Source organism: Aythya fuligula, chromosome 9 (assembly GCF_009819795.1).
Source record: "Aythya fuligula isolate bAytFul2 chromosome 9, bAytFul2.pri, whole genome shotgun sequence".
NCBI classification, from domain to species: Eukaryota; Metazoa; Chordata; class Aves; order Anseriformes; family Anatidae; genus Aythya; species Aythya fuligula.
The window spans coordinates 687,658-708,008 of record NC_045567.1 but is presented as its reverse complement, the minus strand read 5'-3'; the positions used below and the strand labels follow the sequence as shown (position 1 = coordinate 708,008).

General features: G+C 51.7%; 1 protein-coding gene across 3 annotated transcripts; it reads right to left on the bottom strand.

The window, feature by feature from the left end:
* Window positions 1-763: 763 nt before the first annotated feature.
* Window positions 764-17,600, bottom strand: ZIC4 (Zic family member 4). 3 transcript variants are annotated; one of them, XM_032193705.1, is made up of 5 exons: window positions 17,551-17,600; window positions 13,835-13,919; window positions 7,846-8,466; window positions 3,215-3,539; window positions 764-993 (listed from the first exon to the last, which is right to left on the bottom strand). In XM_032193705.1, coding segments are annotated over exons 1-5 (1,071 nt in total). In that variant the 5' UTR covers window positions 17,590-17,600; the 3' UTR covers window positions 764-992. The 3 variants fall into 3 exon arrangements, with proteins under 3 accessions (XP_032049596.1, XP_032049595.1, XP_032049593.1); XM_032193704.1 differs by lacking the exons at window positions 13,835-13,919; window positions 17,551-17,600 and adding an exon at window positions 8,575-9,040; XM_032193702.1 differs by lacking the exons at window positions 13,835-13,919; window positions 17,551-17,600 and having other exon boundaries at window positions 7,846-9,040.
* Window positions 17,601-20,351: the final 2,751 nt, after the last annotated feature.

The following is a 20,351-nucleotide window of genomic DNA, read 5'->3' as shown; positions in this document are numbered from 1 at the left end:
GAGGTCTTCGGGGGGTCGGGGGCGGCCCGGAGGGGCTCCGCTTCCTGTCCTACCTCCCTTCGAGAGGACCGGGGCCGAGGGGTGCGGCGCCGGGGGCTCCGGGGCCGGTTTTTTTGGCCGGGGGCTGCCGGCGAGTGAGGTCGGAGGCCGCAGCCTCCCTTCGGCCTGGGCCGGAGGCTGCAGAGCCTGCCTCGGGGTGAGGGCGAAGCCGAGCGGGCCGCATCCCTGCCGAAAGGCCGGGGGTGGAGGAAGGATGTCCGTAGCGAGGGGCAGATTGAGTGTATTAAGCTAGCATGAAACCAAAGGTCAGTGCAAATGTATCTTAATAGACTGTCTCAAATGGAGTGTGCCTCCTTTGAAGGCCGCTTGCTATTGCTCTCCTCATTACCATAGCGATCCTAACGTAGCATGCTGATGCACCATAAAACTCACACTTTCAACCCCAAAATCAGGCCCTTTGAACAACCCGAGCTTGATTAGACCTTTCTCCTTTTCTTTTCCCCCTTAAAAACCATTTCCTTGCCTTTAGAAACTCGCCCTCAAATCCCAAAAGCATTCTCTGATCCCGGCAGAAAGCAGAAACAAAAGTGAGCTGAGACGATGGTTCAAGCAGGCCTTTTCTTCCTGACATTCTTATCCATTTTTATTATGATCTGGAACAAGTGCCCTGTTCGCGTGGGTTTTGTTTACCGGAAATTAAATGAAAATGATTTAGTTCACGTCAAACAAAAATATATACTTGTATACACAAGAAAAAGGGCCTCTTAGACGTAAATATTATGTCCTTAATGAAAAGACTGGACGGGCTCCAGACTTCGCCTTTCACTATTTAAGTATGACTTGCCTATTGCCATAGAAATCCTAACTTACCATGAAGATTCACCGTTGTGAAGAAATACTTCTTTGTGCGAGCTTTCTTTGATGTCTAAGGCATAAGATTCAGGCTTTCAGCTGTGTCTGTCTAGATTACCTTGAGAGCAACGGGGTAGACATCTGTAACAAGCAAATGAAAAATTAAAGGTGATTAGCCCGCACATCCAAACACTTGTGCAAAAAGTGAAATAAAGAAATAAACAGATCTCAGGACAAGACGGAAACATCCTCCCTGCCCGCAGCTGCCTCTCCTACCTTTTCATTTCAACAGCCCAAGTTTCAGGGGCTGCAGGGCCAGAGGGCAGCAATCGCCCCCCAGTTTGGGCTCCTCTCGCATTTCTCTCGACTGGGTGAGTCGCTGCGTGCCCCTCCCGGCACGGACACACCGATGCTACCACTCGAGAGGAATCAACGGGGCGTAAAACCCCCAAAAGTTGAGCACTTCGTGCGCGTGAGGCAGGGGACCCCGAGTTAGTGCGCCGGGAGGAAAATTAAGCTGCAGCAGGGGGGATGAGCTCTCTGCGGGGGTGTTTGTGCCACTGACCGGCTGTTTATTTTCCTCCAGCTTTTACATTTCTGGATGCGAATACGCACATCTGTATATCTGTGTGCACGAGCGCTTGCACACACGGCAGCCCATCACCTGAGCGCAGAGGTGGTGCACAAGGGGAGAGGGGAAGCGGCTCCAGCAGCCTTCTGCCTGCACGGAGCGAGCCGTGGAAACCTCCTCCAGCAGCCCCGGCTATTTATTTGCTTATCTGCTATTCTTAAACGTCATTAAATTAATTAAAACAGCACCATTCGGCAGTTTATAGCTACCCCACCGGAGGGTTTTGTGATTTTTTTCTCCCTTTCTTTCTCTCTCTCGTCCAGAGGAGCCACCCCGGCATGTTTGTGTAGGGTCCTGGGGCACGACAAGCCTGCCAAAGCCGCGGTGCTGCTCGCTACGAGGATCTATCCCTGGCTTTATTTTCGCAGGGCCGTGGAGCAGCGGCCCCAGGCCCCCGCTCTGCCGGGGGTCGCCCGGCCCTAGCCTCCCCCCCCCGCCGTGACGTCACCGGGCCGGCTTGCGGGGGCATTGCTACCCCCGGGCTGCCTCGATTAGCTACTGCCGGCGGGTAAATTATATATATATGTGTGTGTGTGTATATATATATATAGTTCTATGCTGCAAGAGGGAGAAGTGGGGGGATGCTTTACAGAAACGTCCATCGAGCGAGTTAATTAATCAAAAAATTTAATGGATCCATTTTGTACAACTTGGTAACAAATAATAGCTTATTTATATATATTTCTTTAAAAAAACCACACTCACACAGGAAATAGTGGGCAAACAGAACACTCCAGCACGACATACTGTTGACAAGAGGAAGTCTGTACAGTTACAAATGTGTGTGAAACTGCTTTGTTTTTTGGGGGGGGAAGGGGAAGGGGAAGGGGAAGGGGAAGGGGAAGGGGAAGGGGAAGGGGAAGGGGAAGGGGAAGGGGAAGGGGAAGGGGAAGGGGAAGGGAAGGGGAAGGGGAAGGGGAAGGGGAAGGGGAAGGGGAAGGGGAAGGGGAAGGGGAAGGGGAAGGGGAAGGGGAAGGGGAAGGGGAAGGGGAAGGGGAAGGGGAAGGGGAAGGGGAAGGGGAAGGGGAAGGGGAAGGGGAAGGGGAAGGGGAAGGGGAAGGGGAAGGGGAGGGAAGGGAAGGGAAGGGAAGGGAAGGGAAGGGAAGGGAAGGGAAGGGAAGGGAAGGGAAGGGAAGGGAAGGAAGGGAAGGGAAGGGAAGGGAAGGGAAGGGAAGGGAAGGGAAGGGAAGGGAAGGGAAGGGAAGGGAAGGGAAGGGAAGGGAAGGGAAGGGAAGGGAAGGGAAGGGAAGGGAAGGGAAGGGAAGGGAAGGGAAGGGAAGGGAAGGGAAGGGAAGGGAAGGGAAGGGAAGGGAAGGGAAGGGAAGGGAAGGGAAGGGAAGGGAAGGGAAGGGAAGGGAAGGGAAGGGAAGGGAAGGGAAGGGAAGGAACTCTGGGGACTTGTAAACAAACTGGAGCGAGGTGGTCAGAGGCGGGGCTTGTGGGGCGGAGGGGAGAAGGAGGCAGCAGCCCTCCGGGGCACGGAAGCCGGGGCTCAGGTCTCTGCCTCCCCAGGGACGAACTCCCGCCGCGGCTCCTCTCCTCCTCTCCCGCTCGGTCTCCCCGTGCCCCGCAGCCGCGCTCCCTGTTCCCAGCCCGCCGGGACCGCCCTCCGCCGCCTTCCGGCCCTAGCAGCAGGGTCGGGGCTGCCCGTCGGGGCGCGACGGCGGGGGGGCAGCGAAGGGCCCGGGAGGGCCGGGAGGGCCACGGGGCCCCGCGCCCTGACACACGTACCATTCACTCAGGTTGGCGGCGGGCAGCGCGGGCGCGGAGGGCTCTGCGTGGGAACACGAGGCGGGGGGTTCCCGGCCGGAGTCCGAGGAGGGGGACACCAAGGAGGGCGTGGAGGACTCGTAGCCGGAGCTCGGAGGAGGGGATTTGCAGTGCACTTTCATGTGTTTTCTCAGGGAGCTGGGGTGGGTGTAGGACTTGTCACAGCCTCTCACTTTGCAGTTGTAGGGTTTGTCGCTGGTGTGGACGTGCGAGTGCTTCTTCCTGTCACTGCTGTTGGCAAAGCGTCTGTCGCAGCCCTCGAATTCGCATTTGAACGGCTTCTCCCCTGCAGGAGGCAACGGGCGAGCACAGCCGTTAGTAAGGGGGCTGCGGGGCACCCCTGACCCTGCCTTCCCTCTCTCTGGCCCTAGGCACGGCTCCCCCCCGGGGCTGCTCCCCCCCGGCCCATCCCCGCCGAGCTGCCCCGGCCGCCGCCCCCAGCCCTCCCGGGTGCGCCGCTGGCTCCGCCGCGGGAGCTCCCTGCCCGGCCAGCTCCAAGCCACTCCTTCTCCTGCCCTCCGTGTCGACGTGGGGTTTTGTGAAAAAGACAAAGCCCCGAGATAAGGAAAACTTAGAGGCCAAGTGCTCTGTCCAGGTAAACAATGAGCGCCGTCCCTGCGGGCTCTAGTGTCACGCAGAAGGAGCGGTCAGTGACTTATCCCTGGGAACGTTTCTACGTTAAATACATTTCTCACACTCCCGGAGGTGTAGATGGAAACATACATACACCACCTCGCTAGATCGCATCTCCTTCACTCTTCTCTCACACTAATTACAATCCCGGGGAAGACCTGCATCCCCCTGGTCTTCCCCGCTGCCCGACTTGCTGATGCCATGCGTTAAAGCCCCAAATGTTGCTAAAAGACAGCGATGGTAGGGGGCAAAACTGTAGGGATTCGGCTGGAGGATGACTAGGCCAGTGCACGGTTCTGTCGGGGGAGTAGGATGCTCTTTTCATTTGAACCTATTCAGTCATGGAAGGAATTGCAATCGGGATTAATTTGTCAGGTAATATGATAGGTGACGTTAAGCATAATAGAAATATAATCGTGTTGCCAGAGTCGTGTGCGAGTTTAACCTCGGATGGCGTGGACAGGGCATGGTACACGATATAGAGGAGGCTTTCAAGGAAACGTGCCACAGACAGCTTCAGGATGCAGTGATGAGTACGTTATTGTCCCTGATAACAGCAAACTGCAACAGCTTGCTTGCCAAGGAGCACGCAGATCCTGCAGCATCCGAGTGTGAAAATAAACTTCTCATCCATCCAAAGCCCAAAAGTATCGGGGAGCAGAGGACACCACAAAATATACAGCCGAACCTTAAAGGTGAAGAGCAAACAAAGCCACTGTGCTCACCATCATGGCGTATATGGTGGAAAGGTCTTTGAACATGTATAAAAGCTTCGAGTTTTTGTGTTCTAATTTGTTGCCCCCCCTCCCCCACCCCCGATCGTCACGATTAAATTTTGGAGGGACGCAGCCCACCTCTCGCTCGGCTCTGAACACGGACACATAAAGGAAGGCATTCCAAATATTTCACATGAATGCATTTTATGCAAGGTGGGTGGGAAAAAGCTCATGGCTTCGCCTTTAAAGTATGTCCTTTCCACTGTAATAATCAATGCCGATCTCTCACACCGTGCACCGCTAACATTTGCACAGAGGATTGGTAAACACCTGGCATCAGAGAGAAGGGGGGGAGAGGTTAAAAACAAGGTCTCTTAGAAAATGATACGAGTTGTAACCAAATACTGTCCCTATACACTGGTGTATATGCATAGGCACAATCACAAATATAATCTAATTACAGCTCCACGTAAGGAAACAATTTGACCTTCAGCATCTAAGTTGAGACAACAAATCAAGGATATTAGTGTAGTACAAGCAAGCAGTAAGTTAGGAGACCCCAGGGAAAGCCATCCTCATAAGCACTCCGGCTGTGCAAAGTGAGTTGCATTCAGGTAAAAGCGGGCTGCGGCGCGTTCTCCTTTCTCCTGAGTTGAAAAATGTGAAACTTGGCTTAACCCCGTGAGAGAGCCTCTGAAAAGCCCCTCCGTGCGCTCAGATAGCGACGGGGAAGAGGGCAACGTTTTCGCAGCCGCCTGCTCTGCATTCTCGGAACGCCTCGCTAAAGAGGAGCCAGCCGAGCCGTTTGCAAGTACGCGAGAGAGGCTTTTTCAAGTTTCGCGAGAGAGGCTTTTTCTTACGTGGAAATCCCTACCCGCGAGGGAGAGGCCACGTTAAAGCCCGGGCACCGAGGTGCGGCGATGCAGCCACGCAGAAAGTTCCCCGGGCGATGGAAGGAGCGCAGGAGCCCAACCCCGCCATTTTAACCCCACACTTGTAGCTGGTGCCAAAGCGGTCGGTGCAATTCGACTGCGAAACTGGGGCATAATCCCCCGGCTCCGGGAGTGTATTAAGGTATTTACCAACTTCTCCGGGAGGTGGGAGGCCGGCTGTGGCGGCCCCGGGGCTGCGGGCGAGGCGCGGGGGGCGGCCTGGAGGGGGAGGGCTGCGGCCCCCGCCTCGCCCCATTGTTCCCGGCCCCGCTGGAAAGGCGCAAGGGGGGGGGGGGGGGGCGGTCGCGCCCCCCAGCCCGCTGCCGGCTTCGGGGACAGCCCCGAGCGGGGAGAGCTCGGCCGTCGTCTGCAAGTCTTTCGCCTGCTCCCCGGCCTGGGAGAAATCCGAAGTCATGAATATTTGAGGAGGCAATAATTTTCCTGTTGAATCTAGGACTGTCTTCATGAATAATTTGTAGCGAGTTCTATTAGGGTTTCAGAAACATTTCGCTTTTGACAACTTCTGGGTGTTTAATAGAAACGGTGGAACCATAAAGGCCCTGCAGGAGTTTTCACAATACAGCAATTAATCACCGGGAAAGTTAAAGTGAAAAGTACAGACGCACGGAATTATGTTTAATAAACGCAAGGCTCCGATCTCGGGTTTGCCCTGAACCTGCCTCTCCGATGTAGGTCACTTTCCCCAAGAATTTCACCATTTTCTGCTTCAGAGACTTCAAACAGTGAGGCCGTTAAAGAGCAGTAAAAGTTTGTTTACTTAAGAAAAACACTGTCATTAAGGGATGAGCTCTCCCGGTTAACGGCTGTACCTGTTCTGATCCGCCTAGGAGATGGCTCGGATACAAATTATGTGACCCGGGGATACTCCTTTCTTCTCGAAAAGGGAGCCGAGAAGCCAGCAGAGGAACCCAACTTCGCTGTTGCCCCCCCCTCCGCACAGATCAGCTACTCACAGAGCGATGGAAAAATAATTAGGTGACGAGTGATGCTTGTTGTAAAATCTCTGTGCTATGCTTAGACGATAGCGATACGAAATTAGTATATATGTCATGCATATTATACCACGTCGAGTTATAGCATAAAAATGAAACTCCTCGAAGGTCAAACCGCACCGAGCATGGGGGAAGGGGAGTTTTATGAACTGGAGGGCGAAAAAAATCGTTTGGCTGTAAGCAGATCTTACAATAGGATTATGTAGTTCCCCTCGCAGTGCATAAGGCTGTACAGGGGTGGGAGGTGGAAAACCCTACACTGGAACAGATTACATTTTCCAAAAGGGACTTATTTATCTTCTTCCTCAGATTAAAAAAAAAAAAAAAAAAAAAAAAAAGCCAGCGCTACAGACTACAAACACCGTCTGCTAAACTAATTAATACAACTTCACAAGCTGCTTCTGGAAGTGTGAAAACTTTCTACGTGTAATTTCATTATTTCATTAATTATAAATGCTTTCCTGCCCGGAAGAGTTCAAACATAGTTTTGCGAGATCATCCAGCGATTTATTTTATTTTCTCTTAGCTAGACTACCAGACATTTCTGACACATGTCCCAATTTCACTTCACATATCTGCAAATGACATTTCAAAACGTACAGGCCGAAACAATACCGGGTTTTCTTCTACTCTTTTTCCCTCCCGAGAATCAGAACTTGCAACTCTCCGTATCTGCGAATGCACGGAGTCCCCGGCTGGCGATGCTCATTAAAAATGTCAGTGTTATTCAGATCAAACATTTGAAACCTCCTCTGACCAAAACAAAACTGTTGAACGAAAAGGTCGCAGCTGTGTTATTCTCACAATGTTAGAGCAGCAACATCTCAGCGACATCAGTCAAAACTGACTAGACAAGTTGTAACTCCTATTGTTCACATTTAATTTGTGAGCTTACACAATGATTTCATTTTTTTCCCCAACCACTTTAAACTGAAAAAAAAAAATCCTCGCCTGCGTGAAGAAACAGAAATTGTAGCTATATCACTCGGTATTTTCACAGATCTACCCACATACACGGTACAGCACTCTCCGCACAAGCAGCAAAAATATGGACAAGAATTCAATAATTCTGAGATTTGTTCTCGCTCACCTCCCCCCCACCCCACTTTTTTTTTTTTTTTTTTTATTTCTCCTCCCTCCTTCCAAACGGTAAAGAAGCAAACAAATCTGAGAATTTATTTTCCACAAGTACTTGGCATGCATTCAATAACAACGCAAAGGATACATTAAAACAAAATAAAGCAAAACTGTATGCTGAATAACACACAGAGAGAGTAAAGAGAGTTTTACATACTGACCTGTATGAGTTCTTTTGTGTATTTTGAGATTCTCTGATCTGGCAAACACTTTGCCACAGCCTGGGAAAGGGCAGGGGAAAGGTTTTTCACCTGTGTGGACTCTGATGTGATTTACAAGTTTGTATTTGGCCTTGAAAGGCTTCCCTTCTCTTGGACACTCTTCCCAGAAACATATGTGATTGGACTGCTCGGGTCCTCCAACGTGCTCCACGGTGACATGAGTCACCAGCTCGTGCATCGTGCTGAAAGTTTTCGAGCATAATTTTTTGGGAGTATGGTCCAACTCAATCCACTTACAGATGAGTTCTTGTTTGATGGGCTGCCTCATGTAACGAAAGAAGGCCCCCGGGCCGTGGTGTGGAGCCAGGTTCACGTTCAGATTCATGCCACCGTAGCTATGAAGCGAAGAAGCAGCAAAAGGATCTGTCCTGGAGCCTGGTACTTGAGTGAAATGTTCAGACCTGGTGTACATTTCTCCAGGTAACCCCAGTCTTATCTGTCCGTTTAGATGGCCACCTGGAGCTGCATGGGGAGGCTGCTCATGGAGTCCTGTGAACAGAGAGGGATTCCCAGCTTCTGAGTGGTGGTGCTGGTGGTGACCATGGTGTCCGGGATAGCTACCTGTTGTTGAGACAAACAGTCCGTGGTGAGAACTTGCAGCGGGGTGCTGCTCGGTCAGCCCTGGCATGAGTGGGGCCGGCAAGTCTCTGCATATGAAAAAGTCCCTACCTGCTGCCAGACGCTGGGCTGTGTGAGAGATGGGGTAGGGTACTGCTGGTGACTGCGCCGGGCCAAACGCTCCTGTTTGACTAGAGACCACCTGGGCTTGGCCTGCCGGATGATGAGGATGATGATGATGGTGGTGGTGGTGGTGGAGCTGGTGGTGGGGCTGAGGGGCAGGGCCGAGCTTAAAGGCCGCGGGGCGATGCTGTGGAGGAGGCTGAGGAGGAGGATGGTGGCAGTGCCCCATGTGTTCTGGCCCGAGGCGGGACTCGGCGGCGTGCTCCCCCGGCGGCGTGGGCGCCGTGGCGTGGGGGTGCCCGGCGAAGGCCGGGAAGGCCGGCATGCTCGGAGGGGGGCGGTGGTGGTGCTGAGGATGAGGAGCCCCCGCCAAGTCTACTAAGCTCAGCGCCGTGCTCCGCCGGGAGAATGCAGTAGGGTCCATCACTGGGATCCCCAAAGCATCCATGCTCATTAGCTTCTAACGCTAAAAAGTCACCTGATGGCGGGGAGGAGAGAAAGAAAGGGGGGGAAAACATAAAAAAAAAAAAAACAAAAACAAAACAAAACAAAACAAAAAAACTCTTTTTTTTCTCCCCCCCTCAAAAAAAAAAAAAAAAAAAGTTTCCCCGTCCCGCTGCCCCCGCCGGCGGGGCGCACGGGCGGCGGTTTTGCCAGCGGGTGGGCTGCGCTGGGGGGGCGGCGGGGGCTCGGCTTTTGGCGGTGGCGGGACGGGGAGGTCCCCCCGCGGAGCCCGGCCTCCTCTCGGGGCCGGGCAGCCCCACGCGTTGCGGGACGGAACGAGACGGAGAGGAACGGAACGGAACAGGACAGGGCGCGGGCGGCCGCACGCCGCCTCCGGGCCGCCGCGCCAGCCCCGGCGGGCAAACAATCGCCGCGCCCTCCCATTGGCTGCCGCTTGTGTGACGTCACCAATGACAGTCCCGCCGCCGACCGAAAGAGTTAGCGCCCGGCCCGGGATGGGGGGGCTGAGCGGCGGGAAGCGGACTGCGCATGCGTCTCCGCCGGCCTCCCCCCCCCCCCCCCCCCCCGCCCTCCGCCCCGCCCCGCCCTGCCCCGCCCCGCCCCGCCCCTGGCGGCAGCACGGCACGGCACGGGGCCGCAGCCCTGCTCGGGGCTGGGGTCGAAACCGGGGGCTACCTCCGTTCCCCGCCATCGGACATGGGCCCGGTTCCCCCGGGGCTGCCTCCGTCGGGGGAACAAAGCCGCGGCGGCCGGGGGGAGGCCGGGAGGGAGCGCCCCGGCTGCTCCCCATTCGTATCCCGGCCTCCGCCTTTGTTGGCCGGGGGCGCCCTGCCCGTCGGGTCTCTCCCCGGAGGGCCACGGCACTCGCGAACAGGCGGGCGGGGGTCGAGGGCAGGCGGCGAGGGGCAGGCGCGGGACTGCACAAAGGGCTCGGGGACCTCCCGCCGCCGGCTGCTGGCAGGTTGTAGGGTTATTAGCGGGCTGGCTGCCGGGGCGATGCGAGAAACCGGCATGCCCAGGCTGAATCGGAGGGTTTAACCCAGAAGAGGGAGTCTCTCTCCCTTCTCGGCTCGCTCTCTAGCACTTGCAGGGGACTTCCACGTAATATCCCCATCTTTGGCTCGAGGAAAAACCATCGCGATACGTTCGTGAACACCTCGCTGCTGATGCTCCTCACCTGGAGGAGCGAGAGTGGTCTGTGGGATTTGCGTTGTTAATGATGAAAGTGCGGGTAGGGGCTTCAGGCGGCTTCACGGGGAGGCCTTGTAGGTTTAGAAAAGCTTAGGGCTTCCTCCCAGAAGAAAGTTCCTGCTTAAGTTTTTAAGAAGGGGGTTGTGAACATTTAAAAAAAAATAATAATAAAATAAAAATAAAAAAAAATGAAACTTGGGAAAAGACTGAAGAAAGAAGGCTTCCGCTTCGAGAAAGAAAAACAAAACTGTAAATATCTGCCCACAGCATTACCCCAGAGCTTGGGTCCTGACATAGAGGTGACTCCACCAATAAACGCTGGGTGGCACAAAATAGAGCAGCAATTAGTTCTCTAACCGTCGGACAAACTCCCAGCATTTGAGTCCACCACCTTACTGGTACCTTCCCAAGGGATGCTCCCTCTCACACACACCAGGTGAAGCTCCCCGCCCAGAAGTCTGGGTTTCCAGAAAATTTTAACAGTATCGGCGATCGATCGGCTTTATGACAAGTAGCAAAGCAAGAAAACGCCCGGCATTCTCAGCCCACCTACTCTCATAACAGAAGCTACGAGCAAACGATAGGAAATCATAAGATTAAAGCCTAGGACATACATAATCGCACAGGGGACGTTTTATCACAGTTCCTTATACTGTGGCTGGCTGCAGTTAGGTATTTTGTCTCTGGTTGGCTTTCACCCTATTTTTCCTGTAACACAAAGCTAATATTTAGGTAGCTAGCTGTAGATACATCCTCATGTACATCTTTCTGAGTGGAGATGATGAAAAGTGGTAAATGATGCAATTAGCTCTCTATCCTTACATAACATGTTTACGCAGGCATTTTACACCACACACCATCCTCACAATAACTTAACTTTCAAGTCTACTTGCTCTACAGAATGGATTTGACAGTCCTATTCATGACCATCTCAACAGGAGTGCACGGAAGAGACAAACGTTAGTAAATATGAATCTGTTACTTACAAGTGTACTGAGAGTATGCATTCCTAATAAAGCTGCTTTCCTCCTACCTACTTAAAACCCTTCATCTCTACATACTTGTTATCCACCGATTCTGACACTTCCCAGTCAAGGGAGGAAACATCTGGAACAGTTTATAAGTTTTATATATATATATGTTATTACCGCTTTTACCCTGCGCTCCCTGAAAATATTGCAATGCTTTCTCGCCAGACACTAATGGCTCTCGGCTCGTCCCTCATTCCGGGCATCCTCCCACTCCCGTTTGTGGACAGGGAGCGAGCCCCCGGTTCGGGGGGTCCCTCCCCGGCAGATGAAGGTGCTGGGTGCCCTCCTCGGCGGGGGCTCCACGCGTGGGAAGGGGCGCGGGGCGGGCGGGGGCCGCCACTTGGTGGCGGGGAGGCGGGGAGACGGCGAGAGGAGGGGAGCGGGGCCGAAGCCAGCCGGGCTGCAGGCAGCTTAGCTCGCAGGACATTGGGAGAAGTTGCCTGCCTGTTTACGCGGCCCTTTGGCAGCTCCAGCTCGTCCGGCTGCCACTCGAGGAGTGACCGAGGTCTCCCACTTGTTGGCAGCGATCTGAGCCGTATTGGACCAGATAAGCCAGGCTCTCGGTACATTCTCAAATGTGTTAACATCAACCTGTTCAGGGCCAAGATTTTCTTTTTTAAAGTTTCTTTTCCAACCCACCTGCTTACGGTAAGGGCATCCCCTTCGGGACTCCCCTGGGACTCCTGAGCTGGACGAGCTGAACTTTTTCAGGCAGAAAGCAAGAACGCTCAAATAGCAAAGCAAAAACATCCTGAGCTAAAGCTGCTACTCAGACACCAGGGCAGGTCAGGTGCTAGTGTACACTCAGAGGAACCATGGTGCTCTCTTTGCTGCCTGACCCAGGGGAAATCAACGTGTGTAGATGGGCAGCTCGGTGCCCAGTACAATTTTGCTAGTAGCTGTAACCCCGATCGCAGCCCCCGGCCCCAAATCCCGCCTGTGCTGGGGGGTCTGCTTTAGAAAGGTGACAAGTGGCAGGGATGAGCGCCCGGATTTCCTCCTGTAAGATGAGTCTCAGGCACCTTTCCTGCTTTCTCCCCCTTCCCTGCGGGACCCAGGGCTCCGACTGGCCCCAGCCCTGTAGCTCCTGCCCACACCTCGGATCCATCCTGCCCGCACCCCTACCATACAACCTGCACCTGCCGTGGCCTAGGGGACAGAAAAGCAGCCGCACAGCCCCGGGGTTGGGCGCAACCCCAGCTACGCCGAGCTGCTTTACTGACCCACAGCGATTTGCCTTGTGTTTGGTAGACTTCTACCCAAGCAGCAAGGCGCTTACCTATATTTCTACCTTGGCTGGAGACAGAGCTTGCTTCCAGTGGTACAAAAGTCCCAGGAAAGTGGGAGCTGCTTGTGTTTGTGCTCCTTGAATTGGGGCCAAAACCCGCTGAGAGGTGCTCAGCGCAAGGGCCGGATCCTGCCCCAGGAAGCGTGGCCGAGAGCAAAAGCTGACCTCCAGTCCCCTGGCTGTGCCCTCCCAGCCCTGCCTCAGCGAACACTTCCCCTCCCCGATGAGCTGCCGGCAACTTTCCAGCCGGTGCCCCGGGCTGGGAGGGGATACCCTGAGACCTCCATACAGAAGCTTCCAGGGGAGTTCATTAGGTTTCAACTTCCGGACGAGAAGAAGGGAATAATACGAAAATCCTAATAGTTACTACTCAAAGAAAGCACACACAAAAAAAAAAAAAAAAAAAAAAAAAAAAAAAGAGGAAGAGAAAGAGAGGACCGAGCAGTCATCCTGCGCTGTTCCGTAAACATCGAAGTCGCCTTTGAGCGGGAGGCAGCGGCTGGCACAGGGGCCGGGCGCAGGAGCGGAGCCCGAGCCTCTGGCAGCCCCGGCAGAAGGCACTGCTGCCCAGGAGGAGGTGGGTCGGGGAGCCTCTCAGCAAGCTCAGCATCTCCTCGGAGAGAAGGGCACCGACTGGCATGGGATCATCCTCCTCCTTTGTTTCTGTTTCCTCACTCCATCTCTGCTCACGGGGACTTATTTCAGGGTTCCCGACTAAGGGGAATTCAGCCACCAGACAAGCTAGGGGCTGGTGCCTAGGTTTGTCTCTCACTTTTTGTAACCTAGAGCTACCCTACGACAGGCAAATCACATGCTTATTTTAAATAGAATATTTCATTCAGTACCTCAAGATTAAGGTATTCCTGTCAGAGAAGCTGTCAGTCACTAACTACTTAGAAACCACATTGGAGAAGCCTGGTATCCCTGGTAAAGATGATACATATCATGTAAACCCCATCAACAAGATCAAAGTCTTCTTCTTTAATAGGATCCAATACATGTCAAACCTCATTCCAATCAAATCGTCCGTAAATGAATTCAAGATGAATATGTCATAGAATAATGTGACAGTGCAATCACATGGGGTCAGGGGTTGTTGTTTCAATGAGAGAGTCGTCAAATATTAATTCTAGAACCTCCAAATGAGTAGGCATTGAGCAGGATTAGGCAGCTGCTGGTGGGGCGTTGTGTCGCTGATTTGTGTTTATGCAAGTACTAAACTGAAAAAAATATTGTCTCCTTTGAACTGAAAAAAGGACATATTTTAACTTACTTGACTTTTCCAGGATGTTTCTGTAATGTCGTTTTCTTTTCCTCATTACAACGGGAGTCTTGTGCCTCATTTCCTGACTTTGTTCCTGTTTGGGAAGAGGGGTGGAAAGTTAAGAGCAAAAACATTTGTGTGTGTGATGTAAAAAGAGGACGGTGCTATATGGCTCGGGCATCGTTGGTTCGAAAGGAAAAGAAAAGAAAAGAAAAGAAAAGAAAAGAAAAGAAAAGAAAAGAAAAGAAAAGAAAAGAAAAGAAAAGAAAAGAAAAGAAAAGAAAAGAAAAGAAAAGAAAAGAAAAGAAAAGAAAAGAAAAGAAAAGAAAAGAAAAGAAAAGAAAAGAAAAAAGAAAAGAAAAGAAAAGAAAAGAAAAGAAAAGAAAAGAAAAGAAAAGAAAAGAAAAGAAAAGAAAGGAAAAGAAAGGAAAAGAAAGGAAAAGAAAGGAAAAGAAAGGAAAAGAAAGGAAAAGAAATGAAAAGAAAGGAAAAGAAAAGAAAAGAAAAGAAAGGAAAAGAAAGGAAAAGAAAGGAAAAGAAAAGAAAGGAAAAGAAAGGAAAGGAAAAGAAAGGAAAGGAAAAGAAAGGAAAAGAAAGGAAAAGAAAGGAAAGGAAAAGAAAGGAAAAGAAAAGAAAAGAAAAGAAAAGAAAAGAAAAGAAAAGAAAAGAAAAGAAAAGAAAAGAAAAGAAAAGAAAAGAAAAGAAAAGAAAAGAAAAGAAAAGAAAAGAAAAGAAAAGAAAAGAAAAGAAAAGAAAAGAAAAGAAAAAAAGAAAAGAATCCAACTGTTAAGCAGCGAGGGTGGGGGAGAGACAGGCTTGCTCCGAGAGGAAACTGAAGGCTGACTCCTCAGCAAACCAGCACATGTTTTACGGAGTCATGAAGCTTCCATGGCTGATTAAGGGAAAAAAAATTATGAAAGGACATATTTTCAATTTCTCCTTTGATCTGACATTCACCTTCTGGCAGGCTGTTGTGAGGCGGGTTTTTATCAACTCGACTATATTGTTTACAGATCCTTCCTTCTAGAAATTAAATTTTGGACTCTCTGCGAGCCTCCAGCACAAGTTGTTGTCTCAGCAAGGATTAGTACAGTACCACCCTAGCACTTCTCCCTGCCTATAATTTTCAGCTTGCTCTTTGCACTCTGCAAGGCAGAGCACTGACACTGCTGCAGGCAAAACTTGGCGCATCTCTCTTTGAGCGGCAGCAATATCCCCGAATGCAGATCGGGGGGTTGATACAATGTCCGAGTCCGAATTTTTGCAGATACCATTGAAATTCTCAGGTATTTTGCACCACAGAAAAGCAGACGAGAATCTGATACTTTTTTTTTTTTTTCCTAAGGACGTTATTACTACTATTGCAGTTGCTACTATTATTATTGTGACTCCAGGGCTGGGAAATAAAAATCTATACTAACACAAATAATTGATGAGATTAATTATGAAACTTCATCAGAGTATCACAGGCATACTCCATCACAAATAATTTGATGCCCTCAATATTTTCACCGCTGTGATGAAAATTACTGCCGAAATAAAAAGAACTATAGGAAGCCCTTAGGAATTATTTTTACTAGTCGACTTCCATTCATGCTCACAAGTTTATGAAGCCAGAGCAGCAAACAGTGTCCTGCTAGCGAGAGTTTTGCAGGACTTGTGCTTTATTGGCTAGGATGGAAGGCTGGAGGAGTTAGGAGTGCTCAGCTCCTAAGCGTTCGCCAAAAACTTGTTGAAACTGGACAAAAAAAAAAAAAAAAAAAAAAAAAAAAAAAAAGGTGCATTTAATATTTCAAATGGCTACCAGATGACAAAAAAGAAGGCAAAATTGTTGTGAATTTGAGAGTAAATATTGGCTAGAACTCTGCCTCGACCTTGCAGCCTCTGTGATCTGCGGAGTGCCTCTGGTGTAGCAGGGGCGCGGAGGGTGCCCAGCGCCCGGGCAGGATGGCCCCGTCCTGCTCCGCAGGCTCCCGGCCGGGCCGAGCCCGGGGACTCTGGTGCGGGGTGCGGGACCCCCGCAGGGCCCAAGCTGGTACCGGCGGGCTCGGGGCTCCCGTGGAGCAGCCTTTGGTCGGGTGCAGGCGAGACCCGGCCCCCCTTCCCCAGACTAGCGGCCAGAGGTGCGCGGCCCCCCGGCTGCGCGGGGCCGGGAGCGCGCAGCCCCCGGGGCAGCCCCGGTACCCGGCTCGGCGGCGCTGCCTCGGGGTGCACGACTTGGGCGGAGCGGGCGGCAGGCAGGTGGCGTGTGCCCGGCTGGGCAAGCAACCTGTGCTGCTCGGGGTGACGGGCAGGAGGGAGACCTCGGTGCACAAATTAAATTCCTCGGCACCGGGTGGAGAAAGCCCTGACCCCTTCCCAACGATCGGGCTCCCGGAGAGGGGACAGCAGCACTGCTCGCCTCCGGCCGCGCTGCCTGGTGCTGGGGGCCGTGCCTGATGAAGCGAGGAGACCCCCGGTGCATGGGGCTGGCACGCAAAGCCGGGCTTGGGTCAGAGGTCACCCTGGGTGGCGATGTGGGGGCTTCTCCCCTACCCCAGGCAGCCCTTGGAGCCAGGGTCCCAGCCCCTCCGAGGGCACTGAGGGAAGCTGGCAGCAGCGCCTAGCTCCTTGGCAGCTCCCCCGGCCCTGCCCGCGAAGGGTGGGAAGGTAGGGGGGGTTGGAGGGGGCCGGCCGGGCTCAGTCCCTCCTGCAGCCGCCTATATAGAAGGGAGAGCGGGGCCGGAGCGCCGGCTCCCCCGGCGTGTCCCCGTGGCACCGGGCACAGCGGTGGGCGAGGCACTGGGCGGGGTGCGCATCCCCCGGGACGCCTCCCCATGGGGATCGCTATTGTCAGCACCCCGGACTCCACCGGTCCCTCCTGGGTGGCCGCAGAACCCTGCTGGCCCCGCCGCCTGCCCTTCGCCACCGAGCCACCCGCCGTCGGGGCTGCCGAGACCCCGCTTGGGGCCGGGAGCACCCCCGTCCCGCTCCGCGGCCCCCCGCCGCCCGTCGTTGCGCAGTGTGCCGGGCCGGGCCGCCCCCTCGGGGCCGGGGGGGGAGCGGGAGGGAGGGCGTGCAGCCGCCGGAGGGTGCCGATGCCCCCTTCTACGGCTCCAGGGGGCTTCTCCTTCCGCCCGCCCCCGGGGGACGGCCCCACGTGGGCGAGAGGGCGCCGAGGCACTGCCCCTCGGCACCGCGGGGCTGCTGTCCTCCTCTCCCGGGGTGACCGAACCTCCTCCTGCCCGTGTCCCGCCCCCCCTTCCTCCACCCCCCGGGGGCAGGAAGCTATCGCCCAAGGTGTCGGGGAAGGCGCTGCGGAAAGCCTTGTGCCCGGGCTGCCAAGGTTCCCCCTCCTCCCAGGCACTTACCCCTTCGACCTGTTGAAGGTTTCTCCTCATTTCTGAACAGGCAAATATTAAATTTGGGACGGAGGCGGGGGGGAGAGGGAGAAGAAAGAAAGAAAGAAAGAAAGAAAGAAAGAAAGAAAGAAAGAAAGAAAGAAAGAAAGAAAGAAAGAAAGAAAGAAAGAAAGAAAGAAAGAAAGAAAGAAAGAAAGAAAGAAAGAAAGAAAGGAAGGAAGGAAGGAAGGAAGGAAGGAAGGAAGGAAGGAAGGAAGGAAGGAAGGAAGGAAGGAAGGAAGGAAGGAAGGAAGGAAGGAAGGAAGGAAGGAAGGAAGGAAGGAAGGAAGGAAGGAAGGAAGGAAGGAAAAAACAATACCCTCCCCCCCCACCGTAAGAACCCACCACCTCTTTGGCTCTTCCATCGAGGCGGTCATCCTTCATTTCTTCTTTTCTTGCTTTCTGGAAGCAGTTAGAGAATGTATGATGAAGCAGAAATGAGCCGTCAGGATGATATTTTAATGGCTTATATGTCACGTTGGTGCATGTGGCTTTGAACTGGAGCAGCTTTCGTTTCCTGCAGAGAGCGCGCCGCAAATCCCACTTGATAACTTCTACAACCCACAACATTTTTTTTTTTTTTTACATTCACTCTTACACTGTATATTTAGATACGCTTCCTAAAAGTACCTTCTCGCCTGCCTTCTCCTATATTTTGTACGGACCTGGAATGATCACTGGGTCCCTCACTGCACTTGGAGGCAGCCTAGCACTGGACTGCCTAACTTTCAGGATCTCCTAATGCAATCACCCTGAAGATTTCACATTTATGCTGCCTACTTTGTCCTTTGCCCAGCTTAATTTTAGAAACATATACAGAGAATAATGTAACGTCCGCCTAAAGACCACAGCCCCACTGAGGCGCGTACGTAGAGCAGGTATACCTGTTGCTATAAACTACTGCAATTCCTCCGAGTGGATTTTGCAGAATAAATGCGAACGTGTAGATTCAGCCCATCATTATCCTGAAAAGCTGTAAAGCCTCCCAAGATCCAAGGGAAATTACAGAATGCATCTGCTTTGAAAGCGAGCTGCATGCACTGAGCACAGGCAAACTGCATCTGCAGATAAAGTGCAGTGAAGCATTCCTTCAAAGCACATCCAAGTTTATTTGTTGTAGTTTGCTTGTTTGTTTGTTTTCTAGGCAATGGCCATTTTAATGGCTCCTGAAATTATGCAATTCTCAAGCGAGAAGTGCTCGCGCAGTGTCGCTGCTTATCTGATCGCCCAGTACCTGGAAGCTGCGGATTGCTTCCCAGCGCCTTTCAGCTCACAGGATGAGTTTAAAGTTTCTTTGTTTGCCACCCTGAATTTGAGGGACTCAGATTTAGTTGCGAATAAACCAAGTGAAGGGCTGAACAAAGTCGAAATTGAAGGATTTCGACTCTTAGCGAGCTTTTTTGTGTTTTTGTTACTATAAAATAATTAGACCTAATGAATATGCAGGCGACCGAGTAAATAAATAATTCGCCGGTTTTATATAGGCGTGCACATACATAAGTGTATGTATACATACGTATGCAAACAAGTATATATTTTAAAGTTTTGTGAGACCTTTTTTGTCGGTGCCTAAACATCGTTTAAAACATGGTACAAATATTGCTTAGCTTAATTGATTAAGTCACAGAGGTTTTCTGCTTATAAATACCATACTTCTACCTTTCAACAATCATTTTAATATATAGTCAATGGCTCTTTGTGGCGAGAACAAAAAAGAACTATCCGCAGCTTTTCAATAGACTTTGAGCTGGGAAAAGACAGGTTAATCGAGGGTTGCATCTAGAAAACAACCAAGTGTTGTATGTTTGCACTGAATCCAAATGTCTGCATTTTTCTAACTAAATCAAAGGGAGTGTTATTTCTTTTTCTGCTCACTCATCTGAAGGTAAGTAAATTTTCTCTGGCGATCAAAAGCCTGGTCAGCAACAAAGACACCGCCTGCTTTTTCCACTGTCCTGGTGTGGCAAGTTGAGGAATTTCAGTATCTGTGACAAGGATGACTGATTTGTGAACTAGAAAAGGTTTGAATGTCAGAAAATTTACTTTGCTCTTATCAAGGATTTTAAATATATATATATATATTTTTTAAAATAAAAAAATAAATAATAATAATAATAAAAAACTATCTGGGACTTTCATGCAACAGGAAGAGACACAATGTAGGTTTGGAAAATTTACAGTTTTACCTGAATGAAAAAGTTCCCGTAAAAAGAGAGAGCGAGAGAAAGGCAGAACGAGGGAGAAAGGAGAAAGAAAATAACAAAAAAAGAGGCGAAACAACAACAACAAAAGTAGAAAGTTAAGAGTTCTCACCCACCTGCGTTTTGATGGGTGCAGAAAACAAGATTTATTTCAGAAAACTGATGGAAGGACAGAGTCAGCTACCCCGAGAAATCACGCCTGGCGTTTAAAAATCAAATCAAGTGCACCCAACTCTTGGAGAGCTGCAGTTTTAAGCAAGAGGAAAACAACAACATCAAAAGGAGCGAGCCACGACAGGACTCCCCTTTTCAAAGCCTACAAAGTTGCTCAGCGATCTTAGAAATCCTGCCCAGCCGCGACATCCCCTTCACCACCACTACCAGGGACAGAGGGACGGGGATGAAGAGGAACCGGGACAACGATGGAAGATTTTTTTTTTTTTTTGCCTTGCACATATACACACAAAAAGATGCGTTGCAAATATTTTCGTAAAAAAAAAAAAAAGAAAAAGGTTTTTTTTTTTTTTTTTTAAAGTTGCTACTCCTGGAAGCCCTGCTCGTCCCCGGGGCTGTCAGGGCGCTCACAATACCTGCGATTGATGAGGCGCGGGGGCCAATGGGCGGCGGGAGGCGGCCGTGCGCGCCCCTCGTTGGCGGGGCCGGGGGGAGTTACGCGAGGAAGGGGGAGCCGGCGGCGGCCAATGAGCGGCCACGTAGCCCCGCACGTCGCCCCGCCCCCGGCTCCCATTCATCAAGGGGGGGGGGGCCGGTGTCGTCTTTTCAATTCATTTATCTGCAGGAATGATTGCCGCTATCAGTCTCGCGTTCACCGCCCGGCTGAGGAGGTGAAAGTTTCTCCCCAGGAAGATAAACCGCAAAAGACAATATTGTGCATGATTTGCGCCTTTTTTTTTTTTTTTTTTTTTTTTTCAGAGTGAGAAAAAA

Coding starts and splice junctions, on each gene's coding strand:
- ZIC4 (XM_032193702.1), bottom strand. CDS start 9,040: ATGAGCATGGATGCTTTGGGGATCCCAGTGATGGACCCTACTGCATTC. Junction 3,540..7,845: donor ACACAAAAGAACTCATACAG/GTCAGTATGTAA, acceptor TGCCTCCTGCAG/GGGAGAAGCCGTTCAAATGC.